This window comes from Pithys albifrons, chromosome 2 (genome assembly GCF_047495875.1).
Source record: "Pithys albifrons albifrons isolate INPA30051 chromosome 2, PitAlb_v1, whole genome shotgun sequence".
Taxonomy (NCBI): Eukaryota; Metazoa; Chordata; class Aves; order Passeriformes; family Thamnophilidae; genus Pithys; species Pithys albifrons.
Window position 1 is genome coordinate 62,926,425 of NC_092459.1, and position 19,554 is coordinate 62,945,978.

Consider the following 19,554-nt stretch of genomic DNA (forward strand, 5'->3'; position numbering starts at 1 on the left):
TGCCACGGCCTAGCGAGCTTGGACGGTGACAGCGAATACCTCAGGACGTAGGTTTGGTTAGAGTATCCTTCTCTTAGATGAATGGCCTTACAGGGCTAAACGAGCTCCATCTGCCCGGGTTTAGGGTTGGAGTTGTCCTTCTCCTAGGATGGTTGCCAGACGGCTAGCGAGCCCACCCTGCCCGTGGACACACTTTGTCCGACCCTTCAGCTGAGACCTGTCTGCCATGGGAGACCCTACCGGCGGCACAAACCACCTCCAGCATAGCACACAGCCTCATGAGGGCACGCAAGCTTCTCCCCCGCGACAAGGGGGTGTCCCCAGAGAAGTGTGTAATTTAAAAAGTGGATATAAAACAATATGTCTTCTCAGGAAAAAAAAAGAGATTATTTCTAAATAATGAAGATGTAATTATATCTAATTATCTTAGCTATCAGCGCAACTCAGTGAAATCAGATAGTATACTTGAAGAGCCAAGTATCTCTCATTGTTCCAGTGACCAGTACACACAATTAGCAAGTAAAAGCACAGCAGTCATCAGCAATACTTAAGGTATAACCAACTTAGTATCGCAGATAAAAACCCACCCCAACCCAAACCAAACAAAACCACATCACTTACTGATACAGAGCTGCCCGATGGATTAAATGGAAACATATCTCATTGTTCTAATTGAATATTTGGGACTTAACATTTACCCATGTGCCATCAGAAAATTCACAGCTGACAATAAGAGTTACTCCTATCTGACATCTATGAAATATTTTAGACTCTGAAGAGAAAAAAAATAGTAAGGCTATGGGGAATACTGTATAAATATATGCATCTATATGGCTTCAAGTACAATGACATCTACATGTAACACCTAAATAGATTTATCTTTTTGCCTTTTAGCAGGAAAAGATTTTAAAGGGCTCTTCTTGGCCAGAGAACAGGTTGATATTAACACCACTTCTGGAGTGCATTTGTGAGGGAGTGCCATATGTCTGTTCCACAAGAAAGCCAGAACTGCACCAGCAACTAAAAATGTCTATTGAGAAAAATGAACCAAAAATCACAAAAGAAAATCAAATAATTTCATTTTAGGCTACCCTCTAAATGAAACCAGAAAAGCAAAGTATTTTTGTAGTCATTCAAATAAATGTTGTTTTTTAATATGCAATTTTCTACAGGCTTGGAAATGGGTTTTAAGTCCTATGGTGCTGTACATCTGTGAAAGAATTGTCAGGCTTTGGAGATTTCAACAAAAGGTGGTCATTACTAAGGTATGTAACATAGTTTGCATGTCTTTATAAAAAAACCCCAGTATTATGTCCATGGTTTCTTTATCATTTTTAGGTAACTCCTCTATATTAGGATCTAATTTTTCACTCTTAGCTTGAGCAACATTTCCATCATTACCAAGTAGTGATTTTAGGTTTCGCATTTATTCCAATATCAAGTCTGTAACAGTATTCCATATGACACCAAACCTGATTAATGAAGTACCAGACTTTACACCACCATAACATAAACATCTGTGCAGAGGGTCTCTCTTTTTAATTAACTAAAACCATGTTCCACTGTGGTTAATGCCAGAGACAACCTCAATTTCAGTAGTACATGTTTTTTACTTGAAAATCTGGAGGCTTCCAAGGAGATGAAGGGTTATATTACCAGTTAGCATATAGAGTCAAAGCTTCACTAATACCACTCTAACAATTTCTCCCAGCTGTAAATATCTCTGTGTGCCAAGGGTCTGTTTCAGTCACAGTAGACTGGATGGAGAATGCTGCTACTGAAGCAGAGTCTACAACTATCAAACTGGGGATCAGAAACAGGCATATCTTGTGTGAGTGGAACAGCACATCAGATAAGTCTTGCTGCTGATTTCACAGAATGGCTGTGATCTGAGAATCTCAGTATACTATGTATGATATATAAAACTGCTGCTTAACTGAGATTGCCTCTTTATAAAAGTATATTAGAATTGAGCTCACTGTGCTTTTTTCTTCATAATCCCATGTTAGTGGTGTCACATGAGAGTAAACCTGGGGAATTTTTCTAATCAATTAAGAAATAATTTTGCACGGTTTATACTAAGTAAGTTGACAAATTGTTCAATTGTTACAACCTTTCCTCTGCCTCTTATGCTCAGAAGGCAAGTAGTACATTGTCCCACAATACATACTGTACATGCTCTTAAGCTATTGGGCATCAGCAACACTGTAACATGCAGGTTAAAAATCATTGTGCATCCCAATTTGCATTAACATAATTGCAAAGTCATCTGTAACCTAAGGAAAGTGAACATTTGTTCTTCTGAAAGAAAGGTCCTTTTGTTATTGTTTAGGTGGTGAGACATTCTTCTGGCGTCCTTGAGCTTCACATGAAGAAACATGGCTTTAAAATGGGACCAGGTCAATATATCTTTCTACAGTGCCCATCTGTCTCTCAGCTGGAGTGGCACCCCTTCACCCTCACCTCAGCTCCTGAGGATGACTACTTCAGTGTTCACATACGCCTTGTCGGGAATTGGACTGCAGCCCTTTTCAAGGCCTTTGGAGCAGAAGAAAAAGCTTTCAAGGAATTGTGGATGTTACCAAGGTTTGAATAATAAACAATAAATTTTAAAATGTTATTTCTACCTTTTAAAATAAATGTTAATGTTTTAACTTTAATTAATTTTGTGTGTATTCTTTATGATACAGTATTAGATTGTACTTCTGGGTCCATAAATACATTATGCCAAAAAATACCCCCACAAATAAAGACCTATGAACTGGGGCCAGCAGCTACCAACATGACTAATCCAAGATTTATAGTCCATGTCAATATCTATACCTCTGTTGCTACCATCTAGATTTCTAATATTTAAATCTACACCTAAAAATACCTATTTTGACAGATGGATGTTTAATAAGTGAGTTAAAATTATGCTGGAAGCTATCTGTTAGCTTTGTGCCTGCATGCTTATGCTCCGTTGGTATCCATCACCTGCAATCCGAAATTCCAGTTTTCCCTTTCAGTTACTTAGATATTTTGTGGTCCCTGAAACTTCTGCCTGAACCTTACTTCTTTAAAATAGCCTCCCTCATCCCTGTCTACACTTCCCAAATCCTTCCCCACTTTATAAATGTTATTTGTGTAGATTGCTATTTTGTTCAAATTCTGTGTCTGTGGCATCTTAATACAAGCAAAAGTTCATGCTTTGTTGTTGCAAATTGGCAGGGTTCCTGTGAAGTTAATGAAGCCATCCTGACTTAACCAGCTAAGCATCTGGCTCTATATGTAATGAATTCAAACCATGTAGTTCTACTCCTGCACTACTCACAGGAATAGGGGAGATTTTAAGCAAAGATGAGCCCAGCACAGGATCATTTAAATTCCAGTGGAGTGTGTAGGACCTGGGACCAGAGAGACTTATTTCCCCCTGGAAAGCTTATAGACACCATCGAGCTACAGGGCTATACTAGAGTGGGCACAGAGAAGAGAGTTTGGTCCAATACTTGTATTATATCAGTTAATAAGAATTAGAAATGAAAACTGTGCCTTTGTTAAAGGCAACTGGAATGAGATGTATGACACTTCAGCAGAACTGGAGCAAAAATAGTTCAAAGTGATTGACAGCAAGTGTAAAAAGTGAAAAAAGAGAGAAATCTTATCAAAAGTTGCTTGCCACAATGCAGGGTTGAAATTAACAGCACTGTCATATAAAGAGTCTTCTTTTTAATCTTGTTAGGGTGCCTAATGACATCATTCAGTTGCTTTCTTGCAATATACTAAAAAGAATATTTCAATAGTTAAGCTAGCAATAAAGCAAAAAACAGGTCTTTTTCTCAGGTTTCAATATCTAAAGATAAACATAAATTAGTTACTCTATTAAAAAATAACATATAGCAGAATCTGAGCAGAAGAGAGAAGATGTAGCAATTGAATGGTAAGGTAAGGTTCTAAAAATAAAATATGCATCTTGTAATTAATAAAATAAGATTAAAATAAAATGTACATGCATGTATATAGGTAGCAAAGACAGCTGGTTGTGAAAATAATCAAGTCCTGTATTATACATACCTTTTTCAGGCTTTTGGCTCACTTAATTGCTGTTTTAGTACATTGTCCCACAATCTAACTTCTGTGGGGGTGAGTGAAGTGGTTAACCAATTCACCTTGCATACACCACAGCCTCTCATTGGTCACAAGCCACCACACATACTCCAGGTAGCTCTGTTCTCTTTAAGGTAGAACTCCAAAACAGCTTTCCTTAAGGGATGCACTTACACTCACCCCCACAAACTTCTCTTACCATCACGAGTACTACACAATCATGCTGATCAGCAAATGTTTAAATTCTAAAAATAATTAATGTTAATGATATTTCTTCAAAACTAAATATTGTTCCTGCCTTCCCCAAAAGTATAAGGTTTTTAAATAATGAAATTGTGGACATGGACACAAAGAATATGGACAATCCAAACCATACCTTGAAATTCTATATCCCTATTTTCTACTCCTCCTTGGCAAATGCAAAATTTTTTGACACTTTGTTCATGGTCTTCCTACCTTCCTCCACTCTCTCTAGATCAAATGACTGAGTTCATAGCTCAGTTTCTCCTTCTCCTCTTTCTCCTCCCTACTTCTCTGAGACTTTGTATTTGGCTAAGCTCTCTAGCTATGGCTGAGCAAGGCATTAAACCAATGACAAGATCTCTGTCACCTAAGGATTCAGGAGCAGACTGACAAGACAAATCTCTCTAAGGAATGATTCAGAAATAATTGAACCTGTCTTTTAGCACAGAGACAAACTAGAGAATCTCTTAAAATTCCTTCCAGATCAATTTTTTCTCAATCTACTGACAATAATTTGAATTGCTCCCAAGCCCACATTGCACTACATGGAAAGCTTACCTGAAAGCTGTTCTTAGGCACTTTACATATATATCAAAAATTAAGCATGTTTTACAGGAAATTTTGAGTGTTCAAAAAGCACCAGGGATGGGCAATAATCTAATTAACAATGCATATTAAAAATAATTTTTGTTTATGTCTGAGGCTGGATTTCCAAGTTATGCCCGAGTAGCTGTTTTTTGTTTGCTACCATACTTACAGGGCATTTGGAATATTGAAATAAAAGTACAAATGAAAGGGAAAATGTTTGCCAGAACTTTTAAGAAAGCCACAATAGGGTTTGAGATATATCGTGTTCCTATATTTGTGTGCAACATTGCTTGGTGGTCGCCCCTTTTTCCTGTAAAAACACATTTAAATTATGTGTGCATATTTGTTTGCAGCATGTAAGCTTAATTTTAAGCATGAGTAATGCAATAAAGAGCGCAAAACAAGAGAAGATCAGGGAAGGAAGGAAGGAAGGAAGGAAGGAAGGAAGGAAGGAAGGAAGGAAGGAAGGAAGGAAGGAAGGAAGGAAGGAAGGAAGGAAGGAAGGAAGGAAGGAAGGAAGGAAGGAAGGAAGGAAGGAAGGAAGGAAGGAAGGAAGGAAGGAAGGAAGGAAGGAAGGAAGGAAGGAAGGAAGGAAGGAAGGAAGGAAGGAAGGAAGGAAGGAAGGAAGGAAGGAAGGAAGGAAGGAAGGAAGGAAGGAAGGAAGGAAGGAAGGAAGGAAGGAAGGAGAGAAAGAGAGGAAAAGAGAATGAAAGAAAGAAAGAAAGAAAGAAAGAAAGAAAGAAAGAAAGAAAGAAAGAAAGAAAGAAAGAAAGAAAGAAAGAAAAGAAAGAAAGAAAGGAAACCTCTTTTTTAATAAGGACTGAGTGCTCTTCCCGAGCATGTATTTTGTGTAAGGACAGTCTGGAAAGAACATTACAAAGCACAGTGTGTATTTACATTCCACATTGCTAAAGGAATGAATCTGATTACTCAATAATCTTTTTCATATCTAATTTTAACAAAATTAATTTCTTGGCATCAGCAACTTTGATTATAGGAGGTAGTAATATAAACATGCATTTCTCCTCACACATTTTGTCTTTACATCAGATATTGAGTACAGTATTATTGCCAAAAGTGTATTCCTGAAATACTGCTTTTTCAGAAAGATCTGAGAAAATAGTAGTCTCCCTCCATATGATGACCTCTTTCTTGTCTTCTCTGTTATTACTTTAACTCAAATACAGAACTTTTCAAAATTATTAATATAGTCTGTTCCTCTTTACTTTGATATATAATACACCAAATAATGCTCTAAAACAGGATGCTTTTCAGTAATTCATAATTAAATATGCAAATTCCACAGCTAAATTTGGACATGCAATTATATGACTAATCACATTCCAGAAAGCCAGAAAATTGCAATTGCATGCTTAAATAGATGGCCAAGCCCCAAATCCACATGGGCGCTCTTGTTCTCTTATTTCAGAAAAGACAGTTGCTTTGCTATTAAATGGCACCCAATGAAAATTAAATATATTTGTACAGGCAATTTATGTGCCATCTAACACAGCCTTTTCTCTTTTATTGTGACAGAAATTCAGTTTTGAAAATATGTAGCCCAACAAATGTTAACCTTTCTGCATTTTATATGTTGTTGACCCTTAACTAAATGTCTTGTTGCTGTAGACTGGCTGTGGATGGACCATATGGATCTGCAACCACAGACATCTTCCACTACCGAGTCAGTGTGTGCATTGCAGCAGGAATCGGAGTCACACCATTTGCCTCTATTTTAAAATCCATTTGGTACAAATGTTGCAACCCTAACACAGTACTGGCACTGGAGAAGGTAGGTGAGAAAGTTTACTGCTTCATTAAAAAGTTACGCAGGCAGAACAGGGTGCCAGGGCAGAGAAGCAATTCAGAGCTAGAGCCTCACTTGAGTGCTTTAACTCGCTCAAAGGCAGCCACTTGCTTTCCAGCTGCCTCAGGAACCATTCTGGGGTAGAGTCTCCTGAATTCACTGACATTCCCTGAGAAAGAAGGTAGCCCTAGCTGCAGTATTTTTAGTAAAGCTGAAGAATCAGATTTTCAAAAGAAACTGGATATAAATGTAAAATGTCTTTCATAGGTAGATAGAGAGCTAGAAGAGAAATTTACTCTCTTTCTTACCAAAAATAAATCCTGCAAGTCAGAAGTGAAGGACCACACAGCTGCAAGTTTCATGAGGGTCCTTCAGCTGCATGTCCTGGACCAGAATGCCACATTCAGCAACCATTAGCTGCTTGTGGCATATTGCAAAACCAAGATATTAGCCAGCATAGAAGGAATTAAAAAAGCCTATAAGATCTGGATGAGATGCATATGTCAAGATGCACATGTCAAGATGCACATTACTGCCACAAACCACTTTTTTGGTTGAAAAATTATATTTGGCTCTATGAGACATGGTAGGACCAATTAACATACTCTTGATTTTCTAACCTGTTATAAATTGGGGTGAGAGACAAGAAAGTAACAGAGAAAAAAAATCAGCACTAAACATTCTCTTCCACATCCATCATGACAAGTGGTAGATTGTGGACCTTACAGCTTCTTTTAGTTCATTTTTCAATGTAAAAGCTGAATCAGGAACCGTTCAACATTTCACATGTAAGGACAATTGTCGAAATTGCATCAAACTGGACAGATCTCTGAGAGGGTCAATACATATGGAGCTGATTGCAGGACCAAGGGGCTGATCTTTTTAAATGGAAGAGTGTTAAAACTGGCATCTTAATGACAAGCTGCCACTGAAAAAGCATCTGGGATTTTAGTAACTGAGGAGTTGAGGACAGGTTCAAATTGCCAGGGGGGATCTGTGAGGCAGAAAAGGCACTGAGAGGGGAGGAAAATAAAAATGGAAATATGTGCTACATGTGAAAAGAAATGTATTTGCAAACAGTACGATGGTACCAGAATGATCTTTGCCACTGGAGGGAGAGCTATGTATATGTATATACACTTTATATATGTACATTATGTATATTCCACATATATATAAGTTAAAGTGTTATTATTGTCATTGCTGTTGACCTCTTAAGGGGAAAGGAACAGAATTTAACTACGCATTGATAGTTTACCTGAGGGTGTTCATTCCTAGCTTAGGGAGGAATCTTGGGTAAGTGTGCCTGCAAAGATAAATTCATGGTGCATTCTGCCATGGTTTTCTCCTATAGAGTTCAGTATTTCTGAATTCCCCTGAAATACAAAATTATCATGATTTCTACATGTCTTTTCTCTATATTTTGGCTTCCTTATTGGTGCAGTGGGAATAATAATGCTTATTTTTCACAGGTGTTATGAGACTAAAGTTCATCAGTGATCGTAAAATATTTTGAAAGTGTGGATGAAAGGTCTTGGGGAAGTTCAAACCATTACTTAAAAAAATTTAGCAGTCATCTCAGTGAGAGCAATTAATCTCAGGGTAGCTCCACATTTTTTCTATTGGTTAAAAGCTTCCACTTGTGGTATAATTACAAATAATTTAATCTTCCTCAAAGTATTCAGCACTCTCTTTCTGCCATGATGAGCACCATAGAAATGTCTATTACGGAAATAAATAAGAGGTTTTTCTCTTTTTTTTTCACAACTTCATTTTGATTTGAGTACAGCTATCATTACGCTTATTGAACTAATATTTCTTAGTGTTGCCCACATACGGTGGAGATATAAATACTTACAGCTTCCATAATGTCTGCAGCTGTATAATTTAAAAAACTCAGCAAATCAAAAAGTGTACACATTTATCTAATTGATTCTTCACAATTAAATAGCCTTAGAGCCCTCATTTCCCTATCATTTTTTGCAATGAGGAAGAGCAGTATTACTAGTCATGGCTGGAAAGTTTCTACTGGCTTTACTTATGCATAATATGAATTTTTTTTCACATTAATGGTCTCATTTTTCAGATCAATTGCTGCTGAAATTGATAAAATTGTACCAATCCATCAGATCTAATATTGGCAAACATCCACCTTCTCTTCCCTACAAAAGATGTAAGAAAGGTCCTACTCAGTAAGAGCAAAGATCCATCTAGCCCAGCATCTTGTCTCCAACAGTGGCTCTTAATGAACACCTAGGAAAAACATACAGACCAGAGAAACCATATGGTGACACTTTCTCATCTTTGAGTGACTTGTAGTTCAGTAATGCTGTGATACAAGAGCTGTACCTCTGTGTTTAATATTCCCTTCATAGATTTTTCTTCCATGAATTAGTTTAATTGCTTTTCAAATTCATGTAGACCTTAGACAACCACAGCATGCTGGGCAGAGAGGTCAGCTACATACTGAACTGTGCAGAAAACAAAATCAATCTCTTCCATTTGCTCTGAGGTCAACTGCCCTGCCCAAGGTAAACTTTTGCTTCAAGTTGTGCCCCAACCCTTCTCCACAAAAATTTTGTCTTGAAGACCTAAAGACCTGGGCTCTTGAACCTTGTCATGCTTTTATACAAAAGGCTGCTTGCAGCCACCCCAGCTCTAAGTCAGTGCCTCATGCAGGGTGCCAAACACCCATCTCCCACATGGTCCAGGCTGCAGGCACTGCTGTGCCTTACCTGGAGTGGCCAACTGGAGCAATCAATTACACTGAGGAAGATCTCTGATTTTACCTTCTTGTATGCTACAGCCCACAGGTAATGTCATATACTCTAGGGCAGGAAGAACTGGATGTTTGCTGTGGGATACCCAGTGGCAAGTGAAAGAGGGTTTTGCAAGGACTAGTCATGCCTAAGAGGGAGCAGCAAGAGTCAGGGGTGAGGGTTCCTCCCTGGGCATCCTCTGCTTCATCACCTTTTACACCCCTTTGGTGAAAAGCTGGCTTTGCCCATAGCTGCAGGTCCAACTCAGCCTTCAGGGATCAGGGAGAAACAGATTGATGGTCAACAATAGATAATTATTAATGACTTTCCACATGATAGCAGCTGATTTACAGTGTTCTTTGACCTTACAGGAAAGAGGTATCAGAGCTCTTGCTCTTGTCGTACAAATTTCAGGATGTGGGAAACCAAAGGATAAATATGCATGAATTGCAAGGGAGCAGAGCATTACAGAAATAAGTGACTACTCAAACCCCTGCATTACAGATCTGATTAATAGCAATACTGCCTCTAACTCAATTTGAAAAAAGATCACTGGAAAATTTAAGACAGTTTACTTGGGCAAGCCATCAAACTGATGAATGCAGTCAACGGGGGTGGGGTGGGTGGAGACTAATGAAACATAAATCTAAATCAGATTTTTAAGGGTTCTAAATAATTGTAGTCAGTTAATAGTATGAGGCTTACAAGAAAAAAACAGGATTCAGAATAATTGTTTAATTATAGAAATGCACTGGTGCTGAGTTTATTCTACTGTTTTAATAAGGATTAATTTTATTGTGCATTTATTGTATTCTAATTATACATGTAATATGTTGTGCTATGCTACAGGCAGTCAGTGTAAAGAAAGGAAGACTTTTTTTTTGTAAACACCATTTCTTTTAACATATTATACTAGAAGTCCTCTTTGATCTAACGGAAATGAATTCCTTTTACCCACAGGCCATCCTTCTTCACTACCTTTTTTCTTTCTAAGATTATAATCACAGCCAAAAATACTCCTTATAACAACACTTTTTCTTCATTGCCAAATGCTCTCCATCTCTAACATGGGAAAATCAAGCAGTACAATGTGTCCTGCTTCAGCAAAACTGTACCAGGGATGAGCTTCTGGAATTTCTGTAGCTTCAGAAAGCTATATCCTTTCTCGAGGGGACTGTGCCAGAGGCAGCTTGACCCAGTCTGGTTGGACTGGTTGTTACTCTGACAGCTAGGTCTGCAACCAGCTAAAAACATTCCTTAAAGTACCATAGTCTGGAAATCAGTTTCCTGATTTGAAGACCATATTGTCTTAACTCATTGGCTAGCTTTTCTTCCTCCGCCCCTGAATGTGCTTGGCTCCCAGTCCTGCTCACATGCTCCCAGCTGCTACCCAATGCAAAATTCCTTACTTATTTAGAAATACATACCTCCTCTCCACAAACACATACTAAATATACATCTCCATAAAATGAACTGCTGAAAGGCTTGAGAAATAAGATGATCAAGGAGGAAGAAATTTCTCACTACAAATCAACAGCCATGGTGTGATTCAGACTGACAGCACTCAGTGGGATGATTTTCAAGGTGCTGAGGATGTAGAGCAAATGGGGACTCAGAATTCAGATGCAAAAAGCTACATAAAGGTTAAGGCTATAAATCTTACCTAGTTTTAGTAATTTAAAATAATGCTGTTGTTGGCCACAAAAAAAATGAAATGCTATAAAGTCAGTGGGTTTGCTTTTTCCTCATAGTCTATGCCAGTGTAAATCAGCAGCAACTCCCCCTCCATAAAGCAATGAGGTCTTATTTAAGGCAAAATATTGAAACAGAAGGGAAAAAAGCAAACAGCCAATGTGGTTGGTACTAAAGTTCTGCAGACAGTCCTATTCCTGGGTTGTAAAAATATCCTACTTAACCCTGAATGCTTCATCTCTGTTTCTGTGATCATACATCATTTATATTTCTTACAGAAACCACAGATGGTCCCTTATGGTACACTCAGATATAGGAAACATCTCAAATTACTGTTACTCTCTTTCACCAAATCTCCACTGAAGCATGGTATTACCACATTTTTCTCACACCACCTTACCAGAAGTCTGACAACCTAGTATATTAAATCTTTGGGAAATCTTTTTATAGCTTTCTGGTTTCTTTCTCTGGTTTTTCACTTCCGAAAGGTCCAATATGCATTTTTATCTTGATCCTGTGGAAAGGGGCTACAATTTCCAAGACATCAGGGCCACCACAATGATTGCCTTGGGGACATACCTTCTAGATCACCTTTGATATTGTGGTACAATAAAACACAGAGGAGCTGATGAGCACAAAGAGAGACAGGCTGGAGAAGACTAAGAGATTTTGCAACAAAATAAAGATCAGTCACAATAAAATAAATTCAAATTATCCAGTTATTATAAGCTTATATATTGTCCTTCATGCTGTTCCTTTTTCATCTGAAATAATTTTATTTTAGACTTTCTCCAAATTTGTGAATTATTTCTTTAGACACCCTATAAAAATAATTACACTCAAGATTACATTGCCTGCAGAGGCCCATTTGAGGTCTTGGCACCCTCTGGTCAAAAGTAATGGTGGAGTGTGTGGCAAGAGCTACAGAGCACAAGTAAAAAGAATTGCAATCAGATTTGTCTTGTAATTATGGTTCAGACTGGGGTCAGGGTATTGCCTGGGCAGATAACCCTGGAACTTGAGATGTTCATCCTCTGGGTGGTGCAGGAACTCACTTGAGTCATCTCCACAGCTGGACTGAGACATGGGACTGAGCTGAAACCAGGGAATGAACTGGTCCCACTTCTCTCCACAGAACAGCATTTCTAGAGGAGATTTCCAGGTGGGAAATTATGATTGTGCTAAAGACTGCCCAAGGTAATTCCTGATGGGCCTAAGAGAGCCTGAGTCTCATCAGTCTCCTGATGGGGGGAAATCTCATCAGTTCTGAGGCTCTGCAGTTCCTGTTGCAAATGTTTTAACTTGTACACAGATATGACATTTGCAAATGGTCATCAGAAACAATTCCTGCAGAAGGAGTCACACTAGGCAGCCTTTTATACATAGAAAATTAGTTAGAAGGCGCTTTGTACACAGTTAAGACAATAGGTCACAACAGATCTTGCACATGCTGGAGTGGTCACAGTGATCCCTGTCACTGTCTCTCAGTGACAGATCCCAGGAGTGTTTGGTTTAATATAGAGAGGATTATAGGATGACTTGATCCCAGCTTCTGAAGTCTACATGGGGAACAAAATCTTAATAACAGGCTCTCCAATATAATAGACAACAAAACAAGATGAAAAGTGAAATTAGAGAAATCTGTATGGATCTGCCAAGTTTTCATAGAGAGGAAGTTTTCAACAAATAGAAAACTGATCATATGATAGTGGTTCATTTTACACTTTGGCAACTTAAAAATTATAATGCCATGTTTCTCTAGGAAGCATATGCTCCAGTTTAAAAATTTAATACATTAAAAAAAAGGAGTAGGCACATTCTGTCACCTGTTTTATACAAGGTATCTGACTTGAAGAGCATAACTACTTTTGACAACATCAACTCTTAACCTATGGCATAACACCTCGAGAAACAGGAATTCCTTTCTTCAATGCTGAATGGAACTGAAATTAAACAAATACAAAATTTGAACTAATTATCAAGTTATTTGCAAGAAATGAAAGGCTATGAATTATAACTCAAAGTGAAGATGCATGGGCAGGGGGAAACCTGTTCAGTGCCTAGACTTGTTCATCTTCACTAGCACATTAATATATTCATTCAGTTTAAGAGTAAAATTAAAATTTTAAAAGACAGAAACTACATCATCAAAATGATGTGTAATTATGTCTAAATTTGCAGTGGAGAAGAGTCACACACTATATGGCTAATGAGTTGAGCCAGTCATTAGGAAGTTTTATTGAAAGTTTGCTTTTTGTTAAATCTCTCTAATTTTATGTTACAGGTTTATTTTTACTGGATTTGTCGAGACCCATCAGCTTTTGAGTGGTTTGCTGATCTTCTGTTCCATTTGGAAACAAAAATTACTGAAAAATGGAAAAATGATCTTCTAAGTTATCATATATTTCTTACTGGCTGGGATGAAAGTCAGGTAATAATGAAACTGTTCCAAGTCTGAGTTAATGTACCTTGCTTTTCCAGTATGTTAATAAATGGAACAGGAACAGCTGAATAAATGATAGATGAACCAGAGAGACAAAAAACTGTAAATATGAAGACACTAAGTTGTCTGTTGGCACTTCACATTTAGGAAAACAGGAATGGAGAAATCAAGCCAGTGATTCTTGTCTTGTACGAAGGTGATTACCAGGTGTCTCATAGGAAAGTGCATAGAGCCTTTCAGGAGCTTGTGAAGGGATGTTTTGTCCACATGTCTGGAACAGTCTGTCATTAGATTTTGGCATTTTTTTACAGAAATATGGAGGACTGTGTAAAAAATGTCAGTTTTGTTTACTCTTATTATTTACTATTACTTCTGTTGTTCACATATATGTCCATTGCACTTTTGAAACCTGCTGTGCTTAGAACACTTTGGCAACCAGCTCTATGGTCTAATTCATGTTGTTCGACAAGACATTTTCTCCGACTTCAAATATGCCATCTCATAATTTCATTGGATCATCTCACCTCAGTCACTTAATTCTTTGACTGGGTCAATATTACTCACATTCTTTAGTCTTTTCCTAAACCAATATGTGTTGAATTTCTCTCTCTCTCTTTTTTTTTCTTTTTTAATGGATCACTCGGACCATGCGGTGATCAGTTAGGCTCCTGCCAGAAAATCTCTCACAGAAAAGTCTTTGCTCTACTGTTTTATTTCCTGCTGTCTCTGTTGAATGAAGGACTGTCTAGTAGAGAGGAAAAAAATTACAAATTTCATAGAACTTTTTCTTTTCTTCCTCTGCTGATACAAAAACCCCATTGTTTCTTTCTGCTTTCTTTAGAATTTCTGTCAAGTCAGGAAATATGTGCATAAAGCTGTATTCCAAAAAATCTGCTCCCATTGTGGAGCATATGGCAGTTATGGAAACCACCAAGCTGCATTAGTAATACTACAGGGTATTACCTAAAACTTACTGTGCTCAGTAACAGCCTCATCTTCTTCAGACATCTAGAAAGTTCCCTCATCTTACAGGACTTACTAATTTTTAGTAAGTTCCTGTTCATTGCTCCTTAAAATTTGAGCCACAGCACCAGTAATATTTGGACGATACTTTACTTTACTTCTCCCTTAGCAAGAAACCAAAACTACATTCTCTGCATTCTCTCCCTGTTCCACCATATAGATTATCAGTGGTCAAAGGAAGCTGAACCCAGAAAAGATGGGCAATTTACACCTCCTATTACACCTTTCATTACTGACAAGTGTTTAGTCCTTAGACATGTTTGTTCAATGCTTTGAGCTCTTTGCAGATTCCAAGTTGGCAACAGATGGTCAGGCAGCTATGGCACATGTCTGCCTTTGCTTGGACGAGGACTCATGTTTCAGTCTTTTGCTCCTTACAATGTCCCTGAGATACCTAGACAATTTTAATGCTGTGAACAATAGCAAAGGCTAACACCAAAAATCCTGAGAAAGTTCCACTTAATGGGAACAAAAATAGCTTATCTGTTCAGTGGCACAATTTTGCTGTAAGCAATTAACAAATCCTGTGGTTTTCCACCTCCCACTCTCACCAAACACTTTCCTTCTTAGACTATTCCAAGTCCTTCAAGGCATTGGCCAGACTAACAAGAACCAGCTAACCTTTTAGAAACATGACCTCTTGTGACAACTGTGCTTGACAAGAATAATTCTGTTGGTAAGGAACATGGAAGACTCATTAGCAGAAGAAATATACAGTATTCCTAGGAAATGGATCTAAACTTCAGCAACTGCTTCTGCAAAAGATGATAATGATACCTAGTTCATGCTAAGCCTGGACTAAATGCAAAGCCCATTTTAAACTTAGCTTTGCTCTGGCAATTTCTTGAAAGTGATGGTAATGATGATAGTCTGTAGTGGAAACATGCATATTTCTCCCACACACCAGCAGTACAGTTAGGAGCGATGATGGGTTTTGTTTATAATGCATCTGGGAAGTACTCAGCATGGTAATAGGTGTAGCATAGGAGATGAGGGGCAGGAAATGCCCGTGAAAATCACAATTTTTTTTGTTGGCAGTGGGAGCTGTGCAACTCTTTAATTAAGTTTTTCACCTGAGCTGATCCACTTTCTGCACCTGCCTCCACCTGAGGAGAAGAGCAAAAACACTGAGCACTTTACACAGAATCACACAATCCTTAGGGCTGGAAGAGACCTCTGGAGATCATCTACTCCAACCCTTCTGCCAGGGCAGGGTCCCCTAGAGCAGGTGACTCCCAAAATTCATACAGGTGAGTTTTGAATTTCTCCAGAGAGGGAGACTCCACGACCTCCCTGGACAATCTATTCCAGTGCTCTGCAACCCTCAGTATAAAGAAGTTCTTCCTAATGATGAAGGGGAACTTCTCGTGTTTTATTTTATGGTTGTTGCTTCCTGTCCTGTCCCAGGACACCAGCAAACAGAGTCTGGCACCATCCTCTTGGCACCTGCCTTTGAGATATTCATGTGCATTAATGAGATCCCCTCTTAGTCTTCTCTTCTCTAGACTAAACTGGCCCAGCTCCTGCAATCTCTCCTCATATGAGAGATGCTCCAGACCACTAATCATCTTTTGGCCCTCTACTGCACTCTGTTTTTATCTCTTATGAGCTGATGTATCCACTGTCTTTTCCATCAGCAGCAGAATGCTCTGGACTTACTTAAGGTGCATGTAATTCCTAATTTTTAGTTAAACTCTGTTATAGTAAACTTCAGTCTCTTTCCTAAACTCCAACTCAGCTTTAAAATGGTGACTGGTCCCTTCAGGAACTGCAGTGAAGGAAGTGTAAGGTGAGATATTCAAAGGCTGGGAAGAGGTTTGGAAATCCAAGACGTGACTGTAGAAGTGATTGAGACACTAGGCCCAGGTCAGTGAAGACAGATATTTAATCTCAACTGATTTCAAATATTTCATATCAAGAAACTGAGTTCCTCCTGAGGTCTCGGGTATTTTTGAAAGTGCTTTTTACAGTTCCAGTGATATTGAGAACTTTTGAATACTCCTCCTGTTTTCCCTCCTCACCTCACCTTGCCCCTCCTCTCCTACCACTTGATAATTACACAGCTTCCCTTCCCTCATTCCATCTTGCATGGCAAAGCAGCATTATTGCTTTCTACTCTTACTTGGAGTATACGCTGTTGACTCTAAATTATTATCTTGTAAATTTGCCTTTAGGCTACTCACATAGCCCTACACTGTGATGACAAGATGGATGTAATTACTGGTTTGAGACAGAAAACCTGTTATGGAAGGCCAAACTGGGACAATGAGTTCAAGCAACTAGCTGAAAACCATCCTAGGTAAGGCAGGCTGGTTTCTAACCTTGTTAGGTAACTCTTCTCTCAGCGTAAACAGTGGGAGGAAGGGAGAGCAAACCTTTCTAAATGACCCTTTTAAAATAATTTCTTCTTTTTTGCTGTGTGGAAAGAAGATTTATGCTTAATGAAGCCTTTAATGAAGAAATCTCGGAAAGAGAATGCCAATAAAATCTAATTTTTGGACAAGAAAATCTAATATTTAGAAGTATTTCAATATCCTGGCCTTTGTCCAGATATAATTGAAACACACAATCCAATTACTGTTCTGCACAAAGGACAAAGTAGCATTAATTTCCCTTGAAGATGGTTATTAAAGAGATAAACTGCGATTTTTTTCTTAGGATGTCAAGGATATGTTTGTTCCCCTAACATATTTGGCTACTCTTGCAAGACTATGCTATTCTGTTATTAGTTCATCTCTGTTGGCAAAGACAGTTCATTTAAACCTGGTGCATTTGCTAGTGGTCTGAAAAGAAAGCTTCTTTGTTCCTGAAAGCCTTTGAAGCAAGAATTTGAAATATTTTGTGTTCAGCAGTATAAAATTCCAGAATCTTTGTGACTCTTTATGATTTCCAAACATTTACCTGCTAATGCAAAATAAAGGCTTGCACTTGGGAGACAGAGATATAAAAAGGAGAAAACTTTTTTTTAAAAGATGAAAAAAACCTAAGAAAAAGCTGAAAGGGAGGAGATCAAAGAAAATACAGTAAGCTACAAGAATACCATAAAATTGCAAAAATAACAGTAATAGAGAAACCACTTGATGGAGGTCAAAATAAATACAATCAGGAAATATGAAAGATTAAAACCATAAAAAGGCCAAGAATAGAAAATATGACTTTTGAAAGACCTTTCATAGGGCTTCTACTGCATAAACAGAGCTTTTTATGTTATCGTTGAAACATTACTTTTTGTTAGTTTTTTTAAGCAGAAGTGAGATTAAAATGGTTTTCTCTTGCTCAAGAGGGAGATGGGCATTAACTTTCTTTACTGGATATTGAGGTGGTTCCTTAAAAAGCCAGTGCTAAACTGACAAAACCCCCTGCATTTGCTGCTGAACCTAGATGCCTAAGTTTATGGTCAATATTGAACATTTTAAAGAAAACCTTGCATGAAATAAGGATTTCTTATGAGAAAAAAATACCCTGCCTCTTCTTGCTCTGACTTATCAAATATTCAAGAGGCAAAGAAACTGAAGAGTTTCTACAGTGCGGTGGAGCAATCAGCTTTTACAAGCTGACTAAATTTTGGGTCCTTGCACCTTGGTTGACAGATTTCCCCTTGGCTGCAACAGCGTCTTTTAGTAGATGATTAGCAGGAATATACCACTCCAGGTTCAATTTAGTGCAATCCAGCAGCAGTGCAATATGGTTACTACATCTGGGGGCTTTGGCTCAATATGAACACAACTGTTTGTTACATTTGCCTTGTTATTATTTTAATAGAAGTACCTATTTACAAATGTTGTTATTAAATCAGACATTTAAAAATCATTCATAGGCAGAAAAGTGTTAAAATGGGGAGAGGAAGAAGAAAACTCAAAAGTAACCAAGCATTTAATGTATTTTTTAGGAAAAAATTAATTCAGGTAGAGAAAAAGAATTTAAAATTTTCAACGCAAGTGGTGTGTTTGCTTCTCTGATTAAAAAAAGTTATGAAGATTAAAAACAAAGAGCTACCATTTAAAACAGTTTGTGACCTCTAATATAGCAATCCTAATAAATAATGTAATAAAACATAGTAAACACTAAAGTATTAAAATAGTTATACTGCAATATAGTAACTCAAATTAATACAGTGCAAAACACAAAGTATACAGTAATACAAAATTTTCTTAATATATTTCTCAAAAAAATAATTCCAAATATGCAAAGCTGGAGGCAGACAAAAGGTACAGTTTATCCTTTTACCATGCCTCTCTCATGTTTTTGTTGTTATTGCAATTACAGCAACAGTATCGGTGTATTCTTCTGCGGACCCAAGACTCTCTCTAAGATCCTGCAAAAGACATGCAACTCATACTCCTCACTTGATCCACGAGGAGTTCAGTTTCACTATAACAAAGAAAGTTTCTAGGCTGTGCTTCCCAACTATATAAAAGGTATTACCAAATTGTGTAATTTTTTTCTCACCTTCTCCTGTCCTCTAGTCATTCTGCAGCATTCAGGCCAGATATTAAGAGCTGTGAATTGAAACAGATGTATTAACTTCAGTAGAAAAATGCCATCCTATGCCAACTAAAGATTTGGACCCGTTCCTTATCCATTGCCTATTTAATGATGCTGTGAATCTCTCTACACCTGTGTGAAAACAAGCACAAACCACTAACACTTGAGGAAAAAGGCATAAGTAAATGAACATTTAGAACTGTACTTCAGTGTTGTATATGATAGCAGGCGATACATTCTTGCTGTTTAAATCATGCCGCAAAAGAATTTTTCTTCCTGGCTTCTGATTTTACACTCCTGTACTCTCCCACTGCACACACATCCATATCTACATCACCTTTTGTGCCGTAGTAATACTATTTATATGCACACTGTTCAACAAATACTTTCTGCCCCACCAAACTAAGCACCGTTTAAAACCTGTCATT

The 19,554-nt window shown here is 37.8% G+C and overlaps 1 protein-coding gene across 1 annotated transcript in view; it reads left to right on the forward strand.

Moving 5' to 3' along the window:
• NOX3 (NADPH oxidase 3) overlaps positions 1 to 19,034 on the forward strand; it is a 42,697-nt gene extending 23,663 nt beyond the window's left edge. Inside the window, exons 8-13 of the mRNA XM_071549275.1 lie at positions 1,173 to 1,265; positions 2,333 to 2,586; positions 6,547 to 6,709; positions 13,460 to 13,606; positions 16,816 to 16,940; positions 18,908 to 19,034. Coding sequence (XP_071405376.1) covers positions 1,173 to 1,265; positions 2,333 to 2,586; positions 6,547 to 6,709; positions 13,460 to 13,606; positions 16,816 to 16,940; positions 18,908 to 19,034 — 909 coding nt within the window. The remainder of the gene's footprint in view (positions 1 to 1,172; positions 1,266 to 2,332; positions 2,587 to 6,546; positions 6,710 to 13,459; positions 13,607 to 16,815; positions 16,941 to 18,907) is intronic.
• Positions 19,035 to 19,554: the final 520 nt, after the last annotated feature.